Source organism: Tupaia chinensis, unplaced genomic scaffold, assembly GCF_000334495.1.
Source record: "Tupaia chinensis unplaced genomic scaffold, TupChi_1.0 Scaffold000242_1, whole genome shotgun sequence".
Taxonomy (NCBI): domain Eukaryota; kingdom Metazoa; phylum Chordata; class Mammalia; order Scandentia; family Tupaiidae; genus Tupaia; species Tupaia belangeri.
In genome coordinates, this window is record NW_006159720.1 from 397,533 (window position 1) to 419,873 (window position 22,341).

Below are 22,341 nucleotides of genomic sequence, written 5' to 3' on the forward strand. Positions count from 1 at the left end.
TACACTGAGAGTGAAACAAGTCCTTTAAAGAGAATGTACACTTGGCACACAGTTGGTTTTATGTTTTGTTTAATTTTTTGTGTTGTCTCATGGTGTGTGTGTACTTACTGGATGGACAGAGAACATGCCCAACCTGAGTTTCTGGCCACTGGGTCCAGGACTCAAACCATAGTCAGCCATGTAGGAGCCCAGTAATGTAACCACTACAGCATCTTCAGACCCCATTCTTTGTGTTTTAATTGTTCTTTTAATAAATTCTGATGATAGGTTTCCTTGAAATGCAGAATTTTTTCAAAAGTTATTTTTGCATTTCTTCCAAGAGAAAGAGCTAAAGCAACATACCCATGACAAGGTCTCAGGCTGCATTCCTATACGTGAACTCAGCCAGCCAGGATCATAGGCACACACATGTGTAGAGTGTGCATAGTGGGAGTGCTAAGACAGAGCCAGGACCTTCCCAAATGGTCTCCTGTTATGAGATTTGGGAATGAGCTGCTTTGTGTGAAATCATTAGATCTGTAGGTCCAGTTCTCTGAGAGTACAGATGTGCCCTAAGATGCAGGAAAACAAACAAACAAACAAAATCTCCCATTATAAAGTAGGAAAATGAAGAGTTTTATTTAAAACTAAAGATTTTTAATAGAAAAGAAATGCATGCCTCAAGCAAAATGGTATGTGGTTGAGCAGCTGCTAGAGGTCTGCTACTCTGGGTGTGGGGTCAGGTGTGATTTGTTTGTGAGAATGGGTCATAAAATCTTATCGGTAGGGACCAGCAGTTAGCATAATGGCTATGTCGCTGGACTTCCACATAGTCGACCGCAGTTCGAGTCCCGGACCTGGTGGCTTAAAACTCACGCCAGGTGCATGTACGTGCATGCTCAAGATCCCGAGAGGAGAATGGAGGAGAAGGGATTGCGGCGTGGCCATCCCCCCTGGGGAGTGATTTCCTGCTTTCTGTCTCTGTGTCTCTCTCTGTCTGGCGAGCACATGCGCCCTATAGCAAAAACCTCTCCAAAAAAGAAAAAAAATCTTATTGGTGAGGTCTTCAGTAGGACAAGCTTCTTTATTTTTATCTTAAGGGATTCTATCTGAACTAGGATGTCTCTCCTTTGGGGAAATGATTTGAGGAATCTAATTACCTCATCACACATGTCCAGAGTGAAGTTAGAAGGGCATTTCTATTTGGATGATCAGCCTTACTAGATTATTGCCTTGAGGGGAATCATGATGTTTACCACACATCCTGTCCTATTGGATTCTTATCTATATATGGGGAATGACAAAAGGGAAGATAACAACCTTTGCAATGTGCTTTCATCAAGTATTAGAAAAGAAAATTTGAACTCGCTTCACTCTCTGGGCACTTGGAGGAGGACAGGAATAAGAAGGAGTTATTACAGAGCATCTGCTGAAAACTCTTAACAATCTGGGACAGAGGTGGAAGATATCCTCTTGTTATTATTGGGAGATTTTCTGCTCAGATCTCTGACAATTACACTCAGCATTGTGATTCACTGAGTACCTGCTGCATCATCTTGGCTAGACTCTTCAACGCACCTCATCCATGTGCAGTGAAACTCATTATGGACGATGGAGCACAGGCTCCTGGCATGGTGCTGTTTGTTTCTAGTAGGCTATATCTTCATGTTACCGTTGATCTTTTATTTCCTCCTTTACAAGTTTCCTTTGAGTTTATGGCTAAACTCTACATTGTGCATGTGTATATTAGATATCCAGATCTGATAAAAAGCATGATCAAGGAACTTTCATTTGATCATTACTCAGAGATCACACAGGGAAGAAAGACCTCAAAGTTTGAAAGGCCAAGGAACCAGCAGTTAGCGTAATGGCTATGTCGCTGGACTCCCACGTAGTCGACCGCGGTTCGTGTCCCGGACCCGGTGGCTTGGAACTCACGCCGGGCGTGTGTGCGTGCGTGCCCAAGATCCCGAGAGGAGAATGGAGGAGAAGGGATTGCGGCGTGACCATCCCCCCTGGGGGGTGATTTCTCGCTTTCTGTCTCTATGTCTCTCTCTGTCTGTCTGGCGAGCGCACGCGCCCTACAGTGAAAAATCTCTCTCTCAAAAAAAAAAAAAAAAAGTTTGAAAGGCCAGAGGGTAGAGTTCATGCAATAGAGGATTCAATTATAAATATTTCCTTTAGGTCCCATGAAGAGACTGACAACGACCCTTAAATAGAGCAAATATATTCACTGTCACAAATGTTTAACATTTTTTGAGAAAAAAAAATCTAAATAAAACGCAACACTCATTGGCAAACATTTCAAAATATGCAGCATCTTATTAAAAATAGGAGACATACCACATAGCAGAACCATGTGAACGTATGTAGAATTTCATTGGGACCTGCAGATGGCGTAGACGTTCTATCACTGGACTCTCACTTGGCAGACTGTGGCTTGAGTCTGTGCATGGTGACTTCAAATCATACCAGGTCCTTGTTCATGTGTGGTTACTTTCCAGGAGAACAGAGAAGAAAGGTTTGCATCTTGGCCATCCTCCCTGGAGGGGTTGTAGCTCCCTTTTCCTCTCACTGTCTCTGTCTCTCTTCCCAGTCAGCGCATGTGTCCTAAGGCAAAAATCTATTAAAAAATAAAGGAAAAGAATGTAAGTGAAGTGAATCCTGAAAGGACAGCGGTGATAAACTGATAGGCAAGAACTTAGATGTATACCTGATATTCTGAATGACAGTAAAAACAAAATTATAATGGGAACCAGCAGTTAGCGTAATGGCTATGTCGCTGGACTCCCATGTAGTCGACCGCGGTTCGCATCCCGGACCAGGTGGCTTAAAACTCACCCTGGGCACGTGTGTGTGCGTGCCCAAGATCCTGAGAGGAGAATGGAGGAGAAGGGATTGTGGTGTGACCATCCCCACTGGGGGATGATTTCTCGCTTTCTGTCTCTATGTCTCTCTCTGTCTGGTGAGCGCATGCGCCCTATAGCGAAAACCTCTCAAAAAAAATAATTATAAAAAGGAAGTGAAGGATTTAAACAAAATGGGACTTCTGGGATGAAAATATGGTATTGTATACGAAAATATAATGAATGGCAACATCAGATTATCCACTGAGGTAAAAATTAAACAAAACAGATGACTGAATTTAAACAGAGTACTGTGTAAACTACCCAAAATGATGCTGAAAATAAACCCAAATTATTAACCCAAATAGCAAACAAACATAAAATTAGTTCCATACTGTGTCTATCAGCAACAAACTACTTCGCCTACATTCCATTGTTCTTTCAAATGGAAACAAGATCTAATACATTGCAAGGTAAAAAGGGAAAAAATGTTGGCCAGAATTTTTTCAGATTTATTTTAGAAATAATGCCAGATATAAAATAGTCTAAAAGAAACCCAAACAAGTAAAGATAGAGTCAACAACACTAAATAGTTCAGGTCATATATACATTTTTTTTTAGAGGTTTTTGCTATTAGGACGCGTGCACTAGCCAGACAGAGAGAGACAGAGAGACAGAAAGCAAGAAATCACCCCCCAGGGGGGATGGCCATGCCACAATCCCTTCTCCTCCATTCTCCTCTCGGGATCTTGGGCATGCACGTACATGCACCTGGCGTGAGTTTTAAGCCATTGGGTCCGGGACTCAAACTGTGGTTGACTACATGGGAGTCCAGCGACATAGCCATTACACTAACTGCTGGTTCCAAATTGTTCAGGTCATATTTTTTAAAATAAAGCTATATATAAATCCTGAATAGCAAAATAAAGGTTACCTTGCAAGAGGATACCTTGTAGACAGAGTTAAAGGGTACATTTAAGCACTCAGAGATAAAAATTACATTGTAAACTGCTGTATGGACAGAAAAAGTTCTAAGGCATTGTCATTTGTCAACTTATTGTATATATACACTGAAAGTATATATTCAACCAAAGTGCCTTTTGTCGATGGGTATTGTGTTATTATACATTGCCTCTTTTTTTGTCTTTATAACAGTGTGAAGTCACTTTCACTTATTTACAAATTGTGTTTGTCATATGTGCATCATGTTGTGTAACTTCAATGTTGAAAAGATGTATTTATGATTCTTATTGCTAAATGATATTGCACAATTTATTTAATGAGTTAGTCTAAAACATAGAATCATTTTCCTATTGGAATATTTTAAGAATAATTAACAGATGTACAAGGTACTCACTCCCAAGTAATGTGGGCAATTAGTTCATCTCTAGTCATCATGAGTCTCAGGAGAAAAGAAAAACCTTAAACCCATTCTGGAACTACCCATGATAATCAAAACAACAGAAAGACAAGGCTGTTTCTCTTGGAAGGTAAGTTGGAACAATTACATCTGAATATTTTTAAGAGCATAGAGTTTACACGTGGTGATTTCCAAAGATCTTAGGGGTCTTTTGCTATGATAAAACTTCTGACTCCAAAATAAGTTCTACTAATATCAACATATGTAAATACTGAAACGTCAGTCTCACTTTGGCATTCTATGTGTACTCTGTCTGTCCCCGGTTTAGTTCTACCTGGTGATAATTACCGTGTTTCCCTTTTTATGTTCAGAAGCATTTTGAGATATCCTTCATGCAAAAGACTGGATAGGATAAAAGTATACAACATCTTCAGAGGGAGGTAATAACTGATACAAAAAATTGAAATAACATCAATAACAAAGGAAAAAAAGGCAATTTAAAAGCACTGCCAATTGGTGGGAATGATACTGAAATTTTTAATTATTTTTCTCAGTCCTATGTAACTACAATTTTGGTCGAACCCTATATTAACACTCTCTGCAACCATGTTAATTATAATAAGCTTCTTTTCTTTTTTTTTTTGAAGAGTTTTTTTTTTTTTTTTTTTTTTTCACTTTAGGGCCCATGGGCTCACCGGATTTTATGTGATCTGCGGAAGGAACCGGAAACAAAGACCAATGTATTTCATATATACCACAGTGTGACATTCTTCGTAGCTGTAGTATGATATCAAAAGCCGAGAATTGACCTTGGTAGACTATTCTTACTTAGACCTAATTCAGATTTTTACCAGTTTTAAAATGCACTTGGTTAGGGAGCTAATGTTTGTGTCCTTCCAAAATTCATGTTAAACCGTAACCTCCAATGGCATGGTATTATAAGGGTGGGCCTTGGGGAAGTCATTCGATGTTGAGGTCCTCAAAGTGGTGCTCCCATCCAATGGGGCGGGATTTCTCGCTTTCTGTCTCTATGTCTCTCTCTGTCTGGTGAGCGCATGCGCCCTATAGCGAAAACCTCTCAAAAAAAATAATTATAAAAAGGAAGTGAAGGATTTAAACAAAATGGGACTTCTGGGATGAAAATATGGTATTGTATACGAAAATATAATGAATGGCAACATCAGATTATCCACTGAGGTAAAAATTAAACAAAACAGATGACTGAATTTAAACAGAGTACTGTGTAAACTACCCAAAATGATGCTGAAAATAAACCCAAATTATTAACCCAAATAGCAAACAAACATAAAATTAGTTCCATACTGTGTCTATCAGCAACAAACTACTTCGCCTACATTCCATTGTTCTTTCAAATGGAAACAAGATCTAATACATTGCAAGGTAAAAAGGGAAAAAATGTTGGCCAGAATTTTTTCAGATTTATTTTAGAAATAATGCCAGATATAAAATAGTCTAAAAGAAACCCAAACAAGTAAAGATAGAGTCAACAACACTAAATAGTTCAGGTCATATATACATTTTTTTTTAGAGGTTTTTGCTATTAGGACGCGTGCACTAGCCAGACAGAGAGAGACAGAGAGACAGAAAGCAAGAAATCACCCCCCAGGGGGGATGGCCATGCCACAATCCCTTCTCCTCCATTCTCCTCTCGGGATCTTTGGCACGCATGCACACGCACCAGGCGTGAGTTTTAAGCCATTGGGTCCGGGACTCAAACTGTGGTTGACTACATGGGAGTCCAGCGACATAGCCATTACACTAACTGCTGGTTCCAAATTGTTCAGGTCATATTTTTTAAAATAAAGCTATATATAAATCCTGAATAGCAAAATAAAGGTTACCTTGCAAGAGGATACCTTGTAGACAGAGTTAAAGGGTACATTTAAGCACTCAGAGATAAAAATTACATTGTAAACTGCTGTATGGACAGAAAAAGTTCTAAGGCATTGTCATTTGTCAACTTATTGTATATATACACTGAAAGTATATATTCAACCAAAGTGCCTTTTGTCGATGGGTATTGTGTTATTATACATTGCCTCTTTTTTTGTCTTTATAACAGTGTGAAGTCACTTTCACTTATTTACAAATTGTGTTTGTCATATGTGCATCATGTTGTGTAACTTCAATGTTGAAAAGATGTATTTATGATTCTTATTGCTAAATGATATTGCACAATTTATTTAATGAGTTAGTCTAAAACATAGAATCATTTTCCTATTGGAATATTTTAAGAATAATTAACAGATGTACAAGGTACTCACTCCCAAGTAATGTGGGCAATTAGTTCATCTCTAGTCATCATGAGTCTCAGGAGAAAAGAAAAACCTTAAACCCATTCTGGAACTACCCATGATAATCAAAACAACAGAAAGACAAGGCTGTTTCTCTTGGAAGGTAAGTTGGAACAATTACATCTGAATATTTTTAAGAGCATAGAGTTTACACGTGGTGATTTCCAAAGATCTTAGGGGTCTTTTGCTATGATAAAACTTCTGACTCCAAAATAAGTTCTACTAATATCAACATATGTAAATACTGAAACGTCAGTCTCACTTTGGCATTCTATGTGTACTCTGTCTGTCCCCGGTTTAGTTCTACCTGGTGATAATTACCGTGTTTCCCTTTTTATGTTCAGAAGCATTTTGAGATATCCTTCATGCAAAAGACTGGATAGGATAAAAGTATACAACATCTTCAGAGGGAGGTAATAACTGATACAAAAAATTGAAATAACATCAATAACAAAGGAAAAAAAGGCAATTTAAAAGCACTGCCAATTGGTGGGAATGATACTGAAATTTTTAATTATTTTTCTCAGTCCTATGTAACTACAATTTTGGTCGAACCCTATATTAACACTCTCTGCAACCATGTTAATTATAATAAGCTTCTTTTCTTTTTTTTTTTGAAGAGTTTTTTTTTTTTTTTTTTTTTTTCACTATAGGGCGTGTGCGTTCCCCAGATAGAAAGAGAGAGAGACAGAAAGTGAGAAATCGCCCCCCGGGAGGATGGCCACACTGAAATCCCTTCTCCTCCATTCTTCTCTTGTGCTCTCCAGATCTTGGGCATGCACAGACAGGAGCCCGGTGTGAGTTTTAAGCCACTGGGTCCTGCACGGGAACAGCGGTCCACTACATTGGAGCCCAGAGACATAGGCATTATGTTAACTGCTGGCCCCTAATAATTTTGTTTTCAAAAGGAGGCTTATAGTTTTATTTGTGGATGAGAATGGGTCTTTAAAGGCATAATGGAGTCAGTGAAGAAATAGAAAGCTTCATCTAGGACAAAGGACTGGAAGTGGCTCATCCCTCTCCAGTCCTGCCTTCATCCCCACTCCTTATTCCTTGTGTTAAAATGGCAACATGGACAGCAACAAGCAGATTCTAAGGAGTGCTGCAACCTGTCTCATGGTGTCTGTGGAGTACAGTAGCTCCAAGATGTAATTGTGAACCTGAAGTTAGGTTTCTAGAGTGGCTACCTGAGAGTGATGCAGGTTAAAGGTAAGATACCACTATATTCATTCTGTCCTGCATTTTATTCAACTGTATTTTGTGTTTAAAGAGGTTTTTGCCTTAGTGTGGGTGAGCTCATGAGAAAAAGACAGAGACGACAGCGAGAGGGAAAATAAAAAGTCACCCCCCAGAGCAGACAGTCATGACTTAATCCCTTCTTCATTCCTCTCCCATGACCTTTGCCCACATGCAAAGTGTGATATTCAAGCAAGAAGGTCTGGGACTCAAACTGCTTTCTTCCATCTGGGAGTCCAGAGACGTAACTGCTATCCATCTTCTGGCCCCCAAATGGATATTTTAAATTGAAATTACTCCTCTAACTGAAAAGCATGATTATAGAGTTCCAGATGCCAATGAAGAGAAAGTGAATGACACAGGGTGAAAATTCAAATGGATTAGGGTCACTCAGCTTTGCCTCCTCTACTGAGAGGAATTACACTTTGTTTCACCGGTCTTCCATGCTAATTTTAAAAATAGATGGCCTGTTTTTTTCTGACGTTTCTTTTTTTCATAAAAAGTATCATTATTATTATGATTTTGAATGCTTTATATTTTGTTTTAGGGCATAAGCACTCACCAGAGAGAGGGAAGGAAAGTGGGAATGCAAGTCACCAGTCTGGGACTCGAACGTCTATAGAATATGTGGGAGTCTAGTACCTTTACTGCCACACCACTTCACAGCTTAATTCTGTCATCTCCTAAAAGTTTGATTCTGTATTCCATAAGTATTCTGTTTAATTGTCAACACGTTACGTATAAGTAAAATAATTGTATAAGAAATTTCACACACCTCTGCATACTGACTGGTAAAAATTTTTATAACCATTCCCATACAATTTTTCAACCATATATGTAATTGATTTAGAGCCAATGATTATGCCTACCAAACATCAAATAAGAAACTTCATTACCTCAGCGTTCTCTTAGCTGGACCTTAAAATGCCTAAAGACAGGCTAGGTTACCATGATGTCAGTTAAAGTCAGAATGGAAAGGGAAAATGAGGGATAACCTGATTTTGCTGAAATACGACAATGTCTTTCTTTGTGAGTTCATCTCTGAAGTCCCACTCGAGGACTTGGAAGTGTAAATAAGGCACTAAAATCCTATATTTCATCAGCTTCACGTTTTCTCTGGCTATCTCTTCATGTATCTCAAGTTCTACAAGAATTCTCAGGAAACATGGAACTATACTAAAGAAAACCTGTGATGGCATTGTGTAGACGAAAGTGTCTAATGTTTTTATATTAACCCCTCTGCTGTCATTATTGCAATTTCTCTAATTGTTGACATTATAAGAGTTTATGTTCTTATAAGAAATAGTACATTTATTTTAAATAGAGTCCTTCTTATAGAAAGTAGAAGATTTAATTATTCACTTTAATTTAGGAATTAGATGTGGGAATGATTTGTTCACTATTTTGAAGAATTACGTCCTTTCAGTCTTCAAAGACTAATTTTCCTGGATGATTCTAAACAAAAGCTTATCATAACAGCCCTGTTTCTTCCCAGGAGGGATCCTTGAACTCAATGGGCCCCCAGAACCTCACGGTGCCAGCTGAATTCATTCTCATGGGTGTCACAAGTCAGCCTGAGTTGCAGCTTCCCCTTTTCAGGGTCTTACTCATCATCTACCTGGTAACAGTGCTGGAAAATCTGGGCATGGTCATTTTGACTAAGCTCGACTCCTGCCTCCACACGCCTATGTATTTCTTTATAAGGCACCTGGCTCTCATTGATCTTGGCAATTCTACGGTCATATATCCCAAGATGATGGTCAGTTTCATGACAGATCAAAATACTATTTCTTATAGTGCATGCGCCTCACAGATGGCTTTCTTCATGTTCTTCATTATCAGTGAACTATTCCTGTTGTCGTCCATGGCCTATGACCGCTACGTGGCCATCTGTAACCCTCTGCTCTACAATGTCATCATGTCTCAGAGACTTTGTCTTGTGCTGGTGGGTATTCCTTATGTTTACAGCACATTTCCGTCTGTTTTGATCACTAGTAAGATTTTTGTATCCTCCTTTTGTGGCTCTAATGTCATCAATTATTTCTACTGTGATGATGTCCCTGTTTTATCCAAGCTCTGCACCAATGCACAAGAGATCGAATCATTGATCTTCCTCTTTTCTGCACTTAACGTTACCTCTTCCCTGCTGGTAGTGCTGGTGTCCTACATACTAATTCTCTTAGCCATCTGCAGAATGCAGTCTGCAGAGGGGAAGAGGAAGGCGTTCTCCACCTGTGCGTCTCATCTGACTGTGGTGGTGGTGTTCTACGGAACGCTGCTCTTCATGTACCTGCAGCCCAAATCCACTCATTCTTTCAATACTGATACAACAGCCTCTGTGTTTTACACTCTGGTGGTTCCCATGCTTAACCCCTTGATCTACAGCTTTCGCAATAAAGAAGTGAAAAATGCCATTCAAAGGATGTTTTATAATCCATGCAAACGTTGTGTTTAATGTTCAGTAGGGAATGTTGAAAGAATAAACAATCTGTAAGGCCCTGTCACTTCACCATCCATTTCCAGCTCTTCTTTTGTTACTACAGCAATCCTCTTTATACCGAGCGAAAAAAGATTCTTTACTTAAACTGACCATTCAACTTTACATATCATTTAAATGACAGTTTCTCCTCCAAATTCCTTATCTCATTCCATGTTTTCTGAGTGACTCCATAGAACCTTGTATGTTATCAATGGGATACAGATTAAATTATACATAAAAACAAAAAACTGTTTCCAGTATTTTTTATTTAGTTTTTTTGTTGTTGTTCTGAATCATGTCGCTTTTCCACAGAGAGAGAATAAGAGAGTAACAGGAAGAGAGAGGGAGAGAGAGGAATGAGGTTAAGTACTCTGCCCTGTAACTTCCGGTGGGTGGTCATACAGCAACCCCATATCCTCTGTTCTTTTCTTAGGATTTGCGTATGTTTGTTCATGTGTCAGGTGATCTCCAGCAGCTGGTCTGAGATTGAACCTGTGAGGTCAGCCATGAGGGATTCAGAGGCCTAAACTTCCATCCCACTTGCTGGCCCAGATTCAGGATTTTTTTTTTTGGAGAGGTTTTTTGCTATAGGGCGCATGCGCTCGCCAGACAGAGAGAGCCGTAGAGACAGAAAGCTAGAAATCACCCCCCAGGGGGGATGGTCATGCCTCAATCCCTTCTCCTCCATTCTACTCTCGGGATCTTGGGCACACACGCACGCACACGCGCCCGGCGTGAGTTTTAAGCCACCGGATCCGGGACACGAACCACGGTCAACTACATGGGAGTCCAGCGACATAGCCATTACGCTAACTGCTGGTTCCTCCAGTTTCAGGATTTTTAAGATGTAGTTTAGTTTTGACTTTTAGTACAGATGTCTTTTCAGTACTGTTTTCATCATTTTGCTGAACTCACAACTATACTGAAAGTGAAACAATCCTCTTAAAGAGAATGTACACTTGGCACACGGTTGGTTTTATGTTTTTTTTGTCTCTGTTTTGTCTCATGGTGTGTGCAATTACTGGGTGGACAGAAGGAGATCTAGATAGTGAGAGGGAAGGTGAAAAATCACCCGTAGCAGATACGGTCATGACTCAATCCCTTGTTATTTGTCCTTTTGGGCCTGTACACAAATGTGCCCAACATGAGTTTCTAGCCACTGGGTCCAGGACTCAAACCATAGTCAGCCATGTAGAAGTCCATTAATGTAACCACTACAGCATTTGCTGGCCCCCATTCTTGGTGTTTTAATTGTTTGTTTAATAAATTCTGATGATAGGTTTCTTTGAAATGCAGAATTTTTTCAAAAGTTATTTTTGCATTTCTTCCAAGAGAAAGACAGAGTGAAAGCAACACACCCAAGACAAGGTCTCAGGTTGCATCCCTACTCCTGAACTCAGCCAGCCAGGATCATAGGCACACACACATGTGCAGAATGTACATAGTGGAAGTGCTAAGACAGAGCCAGGGCCTTCTCAATAGGTCTCCTGTTGTGAGATTTGGGAGTTGAGCTGCTTTGTGTGAAAGCACTGTATCTGTAGGTCCAGTTCTCTGAGAGTACAGACATGCCCTAAGATGCAGGAAAACAAACAAACAAACAAACAAACAAAAATTCCAATTATAGTGTAGGTAAAGTTTTATTTAAAAGATTTTTAATAGAAAAGAAATGAACACCCCTACCAAAATGGTATGTGGTTGGGTAGTTGCCAGAGAAGGTCTGCTACTCTGGGTGTGGAGTCAGGTGTGACTTGTTTGTGAGAATGGGTCATAAAAACTTATTGGTGAGGTCTGCAGTAGGACAAGCTTCTTTATTTTTATCTTAAGGGATTCTATCTATTTGGATGATCAGCCTTACTGGATTATTGCCCTGAGGGGAATCATGACATTTACCAGTTTACCACACATCCTGTCCCATTGGATTCTTAGCTATATATGCGGAATGACAAAAGGGAAGATAATAACCACTGCAATGTGCTTTCATCAGGTATTAGAGAAGAAAATTTGGGCCTCCTTCACTCTCTGGGCACTAGGAACTGTGCAGGAGTAGGAGGGAGTTATTGCAGAGAATCTTCTGGAAACTCTTAAGCTGAGACTGGGGTGGAAGATGACCTCCTGTTATTACTGCAGGATTTTCTGCTCAGATCTCTGACAATTACACTCAGCATTGAGGGTCTCTGAGTACCTGCTGCATCATCTTGGCTAGACTCCTCAACGCACCTCATCCAAGTACAGTGAAACTCATTACAGACGATGGAGCACAGGCTCCTGGCATGGTGCTATTTGTTTCTAGTAGGCTATATCTTCATGTTTCCATTGATTTTTTTTTCCTCCTTTACAAGTTTCTTTGAGTTTGTGGCTAAACTCTGCATTGTGCATGTGTACATTAGATATCCAGATGTGATATAAAGCATGATCAAGGAACTTTCATTTGATCATTGCTCAGAGATCACACAGGGAAGAAAGGCCTCAAAGTTTGAAAGGCCAGAGGGTAGAGTTCATGCAATAGAGGATTCAATTATAAATATTTCCTTTAGGTCCCATGAAGAGACTGACAACGACCCTTAAATAGAGCAAACATATTCACTGTCACAAACATTTAACATTCTTTTAGGAAAACAAATCAAAACAAAACACAGCACTCATTCGTATACATTTCAAAATATGCAACATCTTATTATAAGCAGGAGACATACCACATAGCAGAACCATGTGAACATATCTAGAATATCATTGGGACCTGCAGATGGCATCAAGGTTACATCACTGGACTCCCACATGGCCGACTGCAGTTTGAGTCTGTGCATGGTGACTTCAAATCACACCAGGTCCTTGTTCTTGTGTGGCTAGATTCCAGGAGAACAGAGAAGGGATTGCATCTTGGCCATCTTTCTTGGAGGCATGATATTCCCCTTTCCCTCTCACAGTCTCTGTCTCTTTTTTCAGTAAGTGCATGTGTCCTAAGGTAAAAATCTTTTTAAAAATAAAGTGAAACAATATAGTGAAGTAAATCCTGAAAGGACAGTGTGATCTAACTGACAGGGAAGGACTTGGATGTATGCGGATATTCTGAATGACAGTAAAGACAAAATTATTAGAAGGAAGTGAAAGAGTTCAACAAAATGGGACATCTGGGGATAAAAATACGGTATTACTTATGAAAATATAGAGAATGAGGTCAACAGCAGATTATCCACTAAGATAAAAACTAAACAAAACAGATCACTGAATTTAAACAGAGCATTGTGTAAACTACCCAGGATGATGCTGAAAATAAAACCAAATTATTAACAAAATGAACACACATAAAATTAGTTCTGTGCTGTGTAGATCGATAACAAACTATTTCACCCTGTATTTCGTTTTTTTTCAAGTGGAAATAATATCCTATACATAGCAAGATAAAAAGGAAACAAATGTTGATCAGAATCTTTTTTCAAATTTATTTTAGAAATAATGCCAGACATAAAACAGTCTAAAAGAAATCCAAACGTGTAAAGAGAAAGTTAATGACATTCTATAGTTCAAGATCATATCTTTGAAAACAAAAATAAAGATAAATCCTGAACAAAAATAAAGTATACCTAGCCAATGGATATACTGCAGACAGAGTTAAAGGGGACATTGTGAACACTCAGAAATCAAGGATATATTGCGAACTACTGTTGTCAGAAATAAGTCCAAAGTCATTGCCATTGGCCAACTATAGTATGTATACACTGAAACTATATTTACAACCAAAGTGTCTTTCATCAACGGATATTGTGTTATCAAATATTGCTTCCTTTGTTATTTATATAAAATGTCACTCTTCACTTAAGTACAGGTTTGTTATATTTAATACGTGTGTGTGATGTTATATAACTTTGATGTTGAAAAACTGTATTTATGATTCCTATTGTTAAACAATATTGCATAATTTATTTAATTAGACTAAGACACACAGTACTTTTCCTAATGGAATAGTCCAAGAATAATTAAAGATTTCTAAGGTACTCACCCTCAAGTAATGAAGGGCAATTAGTTTATCTCTGAGTCATCATAAGTCTCAGGAGAAAGGAAACAACTTAAATTCATTCTGTAACTACCCATGACGACTTAAACAACACAAAGCCAGATCTCGGTGAAGGTAAGTAGGAACAGGTATATCTGAACACTACTAAGGGCATAGATAATAGTTAACATGTATCCCTTTGATTGTTCAGAAGAGTTCTGAGACATGTTTTCCTGCAAAAGACTGGAGAGGATAAAAGTATGACAACTTCAGAGGGAAATAGTAACTGATACTACAAATCGAGATGGCATTAATAAACATTAAAAAGGGGAGGGGAACGAAAGTACTGGTAATTGGCAAGTTTGGTCCTGAAATTTGAATTGTTTTTCTTGGACCTATATTTCTCACGTTCTTTGGTCTAACTTCATGCTAGCACTCCTTGCAACCATAAAATTATAACAAGCTTGTTTTCAAAAGTAGTTTTTTTGTTGTTTTATAAGTGAATGAGGACAGGTCTAGTAAGGCATAATGGACTCAATGAAGAAATAGCAAAAAGCTCCCCCTAGAACCAAGTGGTGGAAGTGGCTCACCCCTCTCCAGTCTTGGCAACAGGTACAGCAATGAGTAGATTCCTCGGATTGCTGCTACCCTGTGTCATGGTGGCTGTGGAGTGCAGTTGCTCCAAGGCATAACTGTGGACCTTGATGAAGATTTCCAGAGAGGAGCAGGCTAATCGTGGGATACCATTCCAATCATTCTGTTCTGCATTTTATCCAACTGACCTTGTTTTTGTGTGTGTGTGTGTGTGTGTGTGGATTTTTTCCCCTTAGAACTTGTGCACTTGCGAGAGAGAGAGAGACAGAGACAGTGAGAGTGAAAGTAAGAAATCACCACCCAGGAGGGATGGTCACACCACAATCCCTTCTCCTCCATTCTCTTCCAAGGATCCTGGGCACAGGTGCATTTGCACTGGTGTGGTATTCAAACCACGAGGTGCAGGTCTTGAACTCATTCAGCCATGTTGGAGTCCAGCAATGTAACTGCTCTGCATACTATTGGCTTCCAAGTGGATATTTTAAACTGCTATTACTCTTCCAAGTTAAAAGCATGATTACAGAGTCCCAGATGCCATTGAACAGAAACTGGATGTTGCAGGGTGAAAATTCAAATGGATTAGGTTCAATCTGCTTTGCTTTGTCTACTGAGAGGATTTCACTTTGTTTCACCTATCATGCTAATTTTAAAAACAGAAGGCTTGTGTTTCTGGTGTTTCTTTTCTCATAAAGTATTTATCAACCATTATTAGTATTTATGTTTTATTTTTTGTTACATGGCATATGCACACACCAGAGAGAGACGAAGAGAGAAAGTGAGAATGAGAATGTAAGCCACCAGTGTGGGACTTGAACTTCTGTAGGACACGTGAAATTCTAGTACCTTTGCCACCACACTACTTCCTGGGTTAATTCTGACATTTCCTAAAAGACCAGTTGTATATCTGTAAGTATTCCATTTAATGGTCAAAACATGATGTGTAAGTAAAATAATTGCATTAGAAATTTCACACACCTCTGCATATTGACAGGAGAATTCCGTGTAGCCATTTCCACACAATTTTTAAATGACATATGTGACTGATTTTGACCAATTATTGTGTCTGCTAACCATCAAATAAGAAACATCCTTAACCTACTATTCTCTTAGATGGACTTAAAAATGACTAAAAGCAAGTTAAGAGACCATGATGTCAGTTAAAGTCAGAACAGAGAGGAAAATTGGGCTAAACCAATTAGGTGAAATTGTGCATCTTTTATTCCTCTGGCAACAATGTCTCTCTTTGTGAGTTCATCACAGAAGTCCCACCCAAGAACATGGAAGTGCAAATAAGACACTGAAATTCTATATTTTCAGCCCTCTATTGTCATCAATGCAGACTCTCGCATTGGTTTTTTTTTATATTTTTTATTTTTAATTTTTTATATATATTCAATCACATTATTTAGCTTACAAAGTGAACATTTCAATATGTGAACATTTCTCCCCATTCCAGTTGATCAAAATATCTCCAACTGATAACACTACACCTCCCCATCCCATCAATGCTCTGCCTCCATATCCCTCCTCCAAATGTCCTTCCTTAGGCCCCATTCCCCCACACACACCACATCTGGCATTCACAACCATCTATTGAGTTTGTACAACCTTTAGTCAATCAGTTTCAGTCATAGAGTGCAGACACTCGGTACATATTAAGTGGGGACATACAATGTCTCTCCTTCATAGCTTGACTTGTTTCATTCAGCAATAAATCTTCCACATTCTTCCACTTTCTGTCTAAAGCCAGGTTTTTGTTGGGTTTTATGGCTGAATAGGATTCCCTAGAATATATGAGAGACAGTTTTTCAATCCATTCATCCGTACAGGGGCATTTGTGTTGGTTCCATGTCTTAGCAATCATCAATAGTGCCGCAATAAACATCAATGTGCTGCTGATGTTCTAAGAGTTTATTCTGTCATGACAAATAGTAAATGCATTTTAAACAGAGTCATTCTTCTGGGAAGTAGAAGATTTTATTATACATTTTACTTTTAGAATTATATGTGGGAATTACTTCTTTCTTATTTTGAAGAATAATGCCCTTCCAGTCTTCAAAGATTTTAATTTTCCTTAATGACTGTAAACTAAAGCTTAATGCCTCTATTTCTTCCAGGGAGGGGTCCTTGAACTCAATGGGCCAACAGAACTTCACAGTGCCAGCTGAATTAATTCTGGCAGGTGTCACAAGTCAGTCTGAATTACAGCTTCCCCTTTTTGGGGTCTTCCTCATCATCTACCTGGTGACAGTGCTGGGAAACCTGGGCATGGTCATTTTGACCAAGCTTGACTCCCACCTCCAAACTCCCATGTACTTCTTTATCAGACATCTGGCTTTCATTGATCTTGGCAATTCTACGGTCATATATCCCAAGATGATGGTCAGTTTCATTGTGGATCAAAACACTATTTCTTATTGTGCATGTGCCACACAGATGGCTTTCTTCTTATTCTTCATTATCAGTGAACTATTCCTCTTGTCAGCCATGGCCTATGACCGCTACGTGGCCATCTGTAACCCTCTGCTCTACAACGTCATCATGTCTCAGAAACTTTGCCTTGTACTGGTGGGTATTCCTTATGTCTACAGCACCTTTCAGTCTGTGTTGATCACTAGTAAGATTTTTGTATCCTCCTTTTGTGGTTCTAACATCATCGGCTCTTTCTACTGTGACGATGCCGCTGTGCTATCCTTGCTCTGCACCAATGTACGGGAAATCGAGTTGTTGATCATTGTCTTTGCATCAGTTAAGTTGATCTCTTCCCTCCTGGTAGTGCTGGTGTCCTACATACTGATTCTTTTAGCCATCTGCAGAATGCAGTCTGCAGAGGGGAAGAAGAAGGCGTTCTCCACCTGTGCGTCTCATCTGACTGTGGTGGTGGTGTTCTATGGATCACTGCTCTTTATGTACTTACAGCCCAAATCTGCTCACTCTTTCGATACTGATAAAATGGCCTCTGTGTTTTACACTCTGGTGGTTCCCATGCTTAATCCCTTAATCTATAGCTTTCGGAATAAAGACGTAAAAAATGCCTTTTATAGAATGTTAAATAATCAATGCAAAATTTGTTTTTAAAGCTCAGTATGAAATGTTGTCAGAATAAACTACTATAAAGGCCATTTCACTTGATAGTCTATTTCCAATAGAAATAGATATGTTCCTTTGTTTGGTTCCACATAAGGATTCATTTTAACAGTGAAAAAAATAGATAACTTATATTTACTCAAATTAAACCTTGTTCTTTAGAAATCATTTACACAATAGCCCCTTCCCCACACACATAGTATTCCATTCTTGTCATTCAATATTTTTGGTGACTCTTAGAGTATTATATCTTGGGACCAGCAGATGGCGAAATTGATATATCATTAGACTCTCATATAGTTGACCACAGTTTGAGTCCCAGACCTGGTGGCTTAGAGGTCATACCAGTCACATGTGTATGCATGCCCCGGGTCCCAAGAGGAGAATGGTGAAGAAGGGATTGCAGTATGGCCATTTCCTCTGGAGGGTGATTTATTTCTTTCTGTATCTCTGTCTCTCTCTTTCTCTCTGGTGAGCACATGCACCTTATATCAATAATCTCTGAAAAACAAAGAACATTATATCTTACCAATGAGAACACAGGTTAAACTATACATCAGAAACCTGTTTGGTTCTAAGATTTTTAAAATTTTGTTTTGTTTTACTTTTTAGGATGGATGTTTTCTCATTCTTGTTTTCATTTATTCCTGAACTTTCAAAAGTGAATACAGATTGAGTCTCTTAAATACAGCATACATTTGGCTCATTGTTTGTTTACAAATTTGTTGTTTAATCCATTGTGATAATATTTTGTTTTTTAATCGGATAATTTTTTCAAAGTTTATTTGTTCATTTCTGCCATGAGTAAGACAGAGAAAAAAGGAGTGGGTTCTTACAACAGTCTTTACACTGCAATCCTACCTATGCCTAGCCTCAGCGAGTTGGCATCATAGACCCACATCCCTGTGCCGAGCGTGCACAGGGAAATCCTAGGACACAAATAATGGGACCTTCTCACTTGGCTGGCCTTAAAAGAGAATTTTATCTACTTACATTTAAACTAATTACAGATAATCGAGGACATGCTTCCAGGGGGCTGCTCCTTATTTCTTGAAGGTCATATCTTCTTGTTATTGCTGTTAATTTTTATTTTCTGTTGCAAGGCTCCCTTGAGTTTGTGGTTAAACTCTAAATTGTGGATATATACATTAAATGTCTAGAAGCATATTTTACAAAAACGACTTCAGAGTTGTATGTCGAACATCTCCCAGATATCACATTAGGTGAAAGACAGTTAAAAATCAGATCATAGTAGATCAGCAGAAGGCATAATGGTTACATGGCTGGACTCCCTACATATGTAGCTCACCACAGTTCAAGTCCATACCTAGTGGCTTAAACTCACGCCGAGCGTGTGGGTGTGTGTGCCCCCAAATTTGAAGAGAATGGAAGAGAATGGGTAGGTGTGGCTATCCTCTCTGGGGAGTGATTTCTTACTTTCACTTCCTGTATCTCTGTTTCTCCCTGTCTCTCTGGTGACCATATGTATCTTATAGCAAAAATCTCCTTCTAAAAAAAAAAAAGTCAGATTGTGGGGTCTTTATTCAAGACCTAAGGCTCCAATAGCAACCTTATAGATAGAAACTTCTTTAGACCCCTTTAACAGGCTGAAAGCCATTCTTGAATGGAGTAAACATACTGACTTTGCAAAGACTTAACATTCTTTAAAAAAATAAATCAAAATAAAACACAACATTCATTAACATACAAACATTTCAAATAATTCAGCATCCCATGGAAATGTATGAGACATATGAGAAAGCAGAAATGTGTGACCACATCTCAGAAATAATTAAAGTAATCCTGAAATGATAGTAATCCTAGAGTGGATAGGCACGGACTATTGAAAATATATTCTAGGGACTAGCAATGGCATAATGGCTATGTCGCTGGACTCCCATGCAATCGACTGCAGTTTGAGTCCTGGACCCAGCAGCTTAAACTCATGCTAAGCACGTGTGCATTTGTGCCCAAAATCCTGAGAGGAGAATGAAAATCCTGAGAGGAGAATGAAAGAGAAGGGATTGCAGCATGGCCGTCACCCCTGGGGGTGAGTTCTCCTTTTCTCTCTTTCTGTCTCTCTTTGTATCTCTGGAAAGTGCATGCACCCTATTACAAAAATCTCTCTTAAAAAAAGGAAATATGTTCTATATTATGAATGACAACTAAAACAACATTATAAGAGGCAACATAAAGATTTAAACAAAAGGGAACTTCTAGAGTTAAAAATGTAAATTTAGATATGAAAAGTAGTAAAAGAGAAGAACAACAGTTTAAACACTGAAACTAAACAAAACAAATGACTGAACTCATGGCTCAGTGGAGACTACCCAACATGATATTTAGGCAAACACAAAGTAGAAAACAACACAAAGCTTAACAAAAAAAAACACAATAGTCTCGCTGATGTGTAGAAGAGTAACAAGCTACCTTACATATATTTACTTGTAGGTTCAGATGGAAAGAAGATTCTCTAGGAACCAGCAGTTAGCGTAATGGCTATGTCATTGGACTCCCATGTAGTCAACCACGGTTCCAGTCCCGGACCCGGTGGCTTAAACTTACGCCGGGCGCATGTGCGTGCATGCCCAAGATCCCAAGAGGAAAATGGAGGAGAAGGGGTTGCGGCATGGCCATCCCCCCGGGGGGTGATTTCTTACTTTCTGTCTCTCTGTCTCTCTCTGTCTTTCTGGTGAGCGCACGTGCCCTATAGTGAAAAAAACCTCTCAAAAAAAAAAAAAAAAAAGATTCTCTACATGGCAAGAAAAACAAGGGAAAATAATATTGGTTAGAATTTCTTTCCAAATTTCTTTTTAAAATAAAGACAGAGATAAAATAGACTAAAGGAAACTGAAACAGGTCAAAGAGAAAGTAATTGCTCCAAAGTACTTCACAATCAATATTTTAAAAACCAAAGATAAAGAGAATTTTTAAACACAATTGGAGATAAGTGATATGTTGTAAAGGAAAGAAGGAATTATTCACCAGGGATACCGTTAACAGAAACAAGTTGTAAGACATTGACCTATATTAACCTCTAGTCTTCATCCAGGATAAGTATATATCCAGCTAAAGAACCCTTGTTCAATGGGGGTTATGATATCAAATATTACATAATCTTTTTATAAAAAAACACACTTTCACTTATTCACATTTTGTGTGTATTTTAGTGTAGTAACTCTTATGTGCACAATGTTGTGTTAATGACATGTTGAAAAAGGTTTGTTTATGATTTCTAATGTTTAATGATATAATTAATTTATTAGACTAAGGTACACAGTATTTTTCTAATGGAATATTTATAGAATAATTAACAGATATCCATAGAGAGGATAAGCACCCTCCTTCAGTTAATTATGAGCAATTAGCTTATCTCTGAGTCACCATGAGTCACATGAGAATAGAAACATTTTTTTAAATTTATTCTAGAACTACCTGTGAGAATTTAAACAACAGAAAGCCGAGGCTGATTCTCAGTTAAGGTAAGTAGAAACATTGACCTTTGAACATTTCAAAGGGCATAGAGCTTAAAGATCTGGAAGGGCTTTTTACTCTGCAAGTCTGTTCCCACTTTGCAATATACTTTCCAGTCATCAGCAAGATTAAAGTGCAGGATATTTGTTCTCAAATTAATTTAGTGCTTCAGTTACCTCTTTTAATAAGGATCTCTATATATATCCCATTTTTAAAGCTTGTTTATTTTTTTCTTTTATGAGTGAGAGAGACAGGAAAAAGCAAAAGAAAGAGAGAGAGAGAGAGAGACAGCCTCTTTAACAGTGTCTCGACACTGTGATGCACTCCCAGTCTAGCCTTCCTAAGATCATGGTCATGTACATGTTGATGAATTCAGGGAGGACACTAGACACCAACCAGGAACTTCCCATGTGGGCCAGTATCATGCTGTACCACTGTACCACCATGTGGCCTTTAATTAACAAGGATATTTGTTTATTATTTATCAGGTGTCACTTCTGCCCCATTTTTAAATTTCCCATCTCCTCAGGGTGCCCTTAATGTAGAGGCTACCTGTTATGGTACTTGTGAGAATGTGTCTAAGTAATAAATGCCTTTATTTGAGACCACATTTCACCGCTGATGATCTGTGACCATTTCTAAGGTATCCAATTCTCCGTGGCTCCATTTCTTTAACTCCTAAATATGAATGGTATTGTTGCCTATTTTTTTAAGTTACTGTGTAGATCATCGAGTTAATATATGTAAATTACTTAGAAAATTTGCTAATATGCAAAGAGCTCTATCTATTAACAGATCTTTACAGACACTTGCTTTTCTCTTTTTGTTGGGCTTCTTTTCATAATCTTTTTCTGAGTATTCAAAAATAATTAACAAAGCTCCTCTCTGTTCAGAGGAGAGATGTATGATTGGGAGATTATTTGGAACAGTGAATCAAAGGGCAAAATTATACTTGTGGTTGGGGGTCAACAGGAAGGATG

At 38.6% G+C, this 22,341-nt stretch overlaps 2 protein-coding genes across 3 annotated transcripts; both read left to right on the top strand.

Moving 5' to 3' along the window:
- The first annotated feature begins 9,249 nt into the window (after positions 1-9,249).
- LOC102487241 (olfactory receptor 8K5) lies at positions 9,250-10,401 on the top strand. Of its 2 annotated transcripts, XM_014587908.1 has the most exons (2): positions 9,250-10,146; positions 10,399-10,401. In XM_014587908.1, the coding sequence occupies exons 1-2, from the start codon at positions 9,250-9,252 to the stop codon at positions 10,399-10,401; spliced, it is 900 nt and encodes a 299-aa protein (XP_014443394.1). The 2 variants fall into 2 exon arrangements, with proteins under 2 accessions (XP_014443394.1, XP_006148818.1); XM_006148756.1 differs by lacking the exon at positions 10,399-10,401 and having other exon boundaries at positions 9,250-10,191.
- A 6,535-nt stretch (positions 10,402-16,936) lies between these two features.
- LOC102487660 (olfactory receptor 8K5-like) lies at positions 16,937-17,878 on the top strand. Its single transcript, XM_006148757.1, has one exon. The coding sequence runs from the start codon at positions 16,937-16,939 to the stop codon at positions 17,876-17,878; it is 942 nt and encodes a 313-aa protein (XP_006148819.1).
- Positions 17,879-22,341: the final 4,463 nt, after the last annotated feature.

What these genes read in the sequence shown, in the direction of transcription:
- LOC102487241 (XM_006148756.1), top strand. Translation starts at nt 9,250, where the DNA reads ATGGGCCCCCAGAACCTCACGGTGCCAGCTGAATTCATTCTCATGGGT.
- LOC102487660 (XM_006148757.1), top strand. Translation starts at nt 16,937, where the DNA reads ATGGGCCAACAGAACTTCACAGTGCCAGCTGAATTAATTCTGGCAGGT.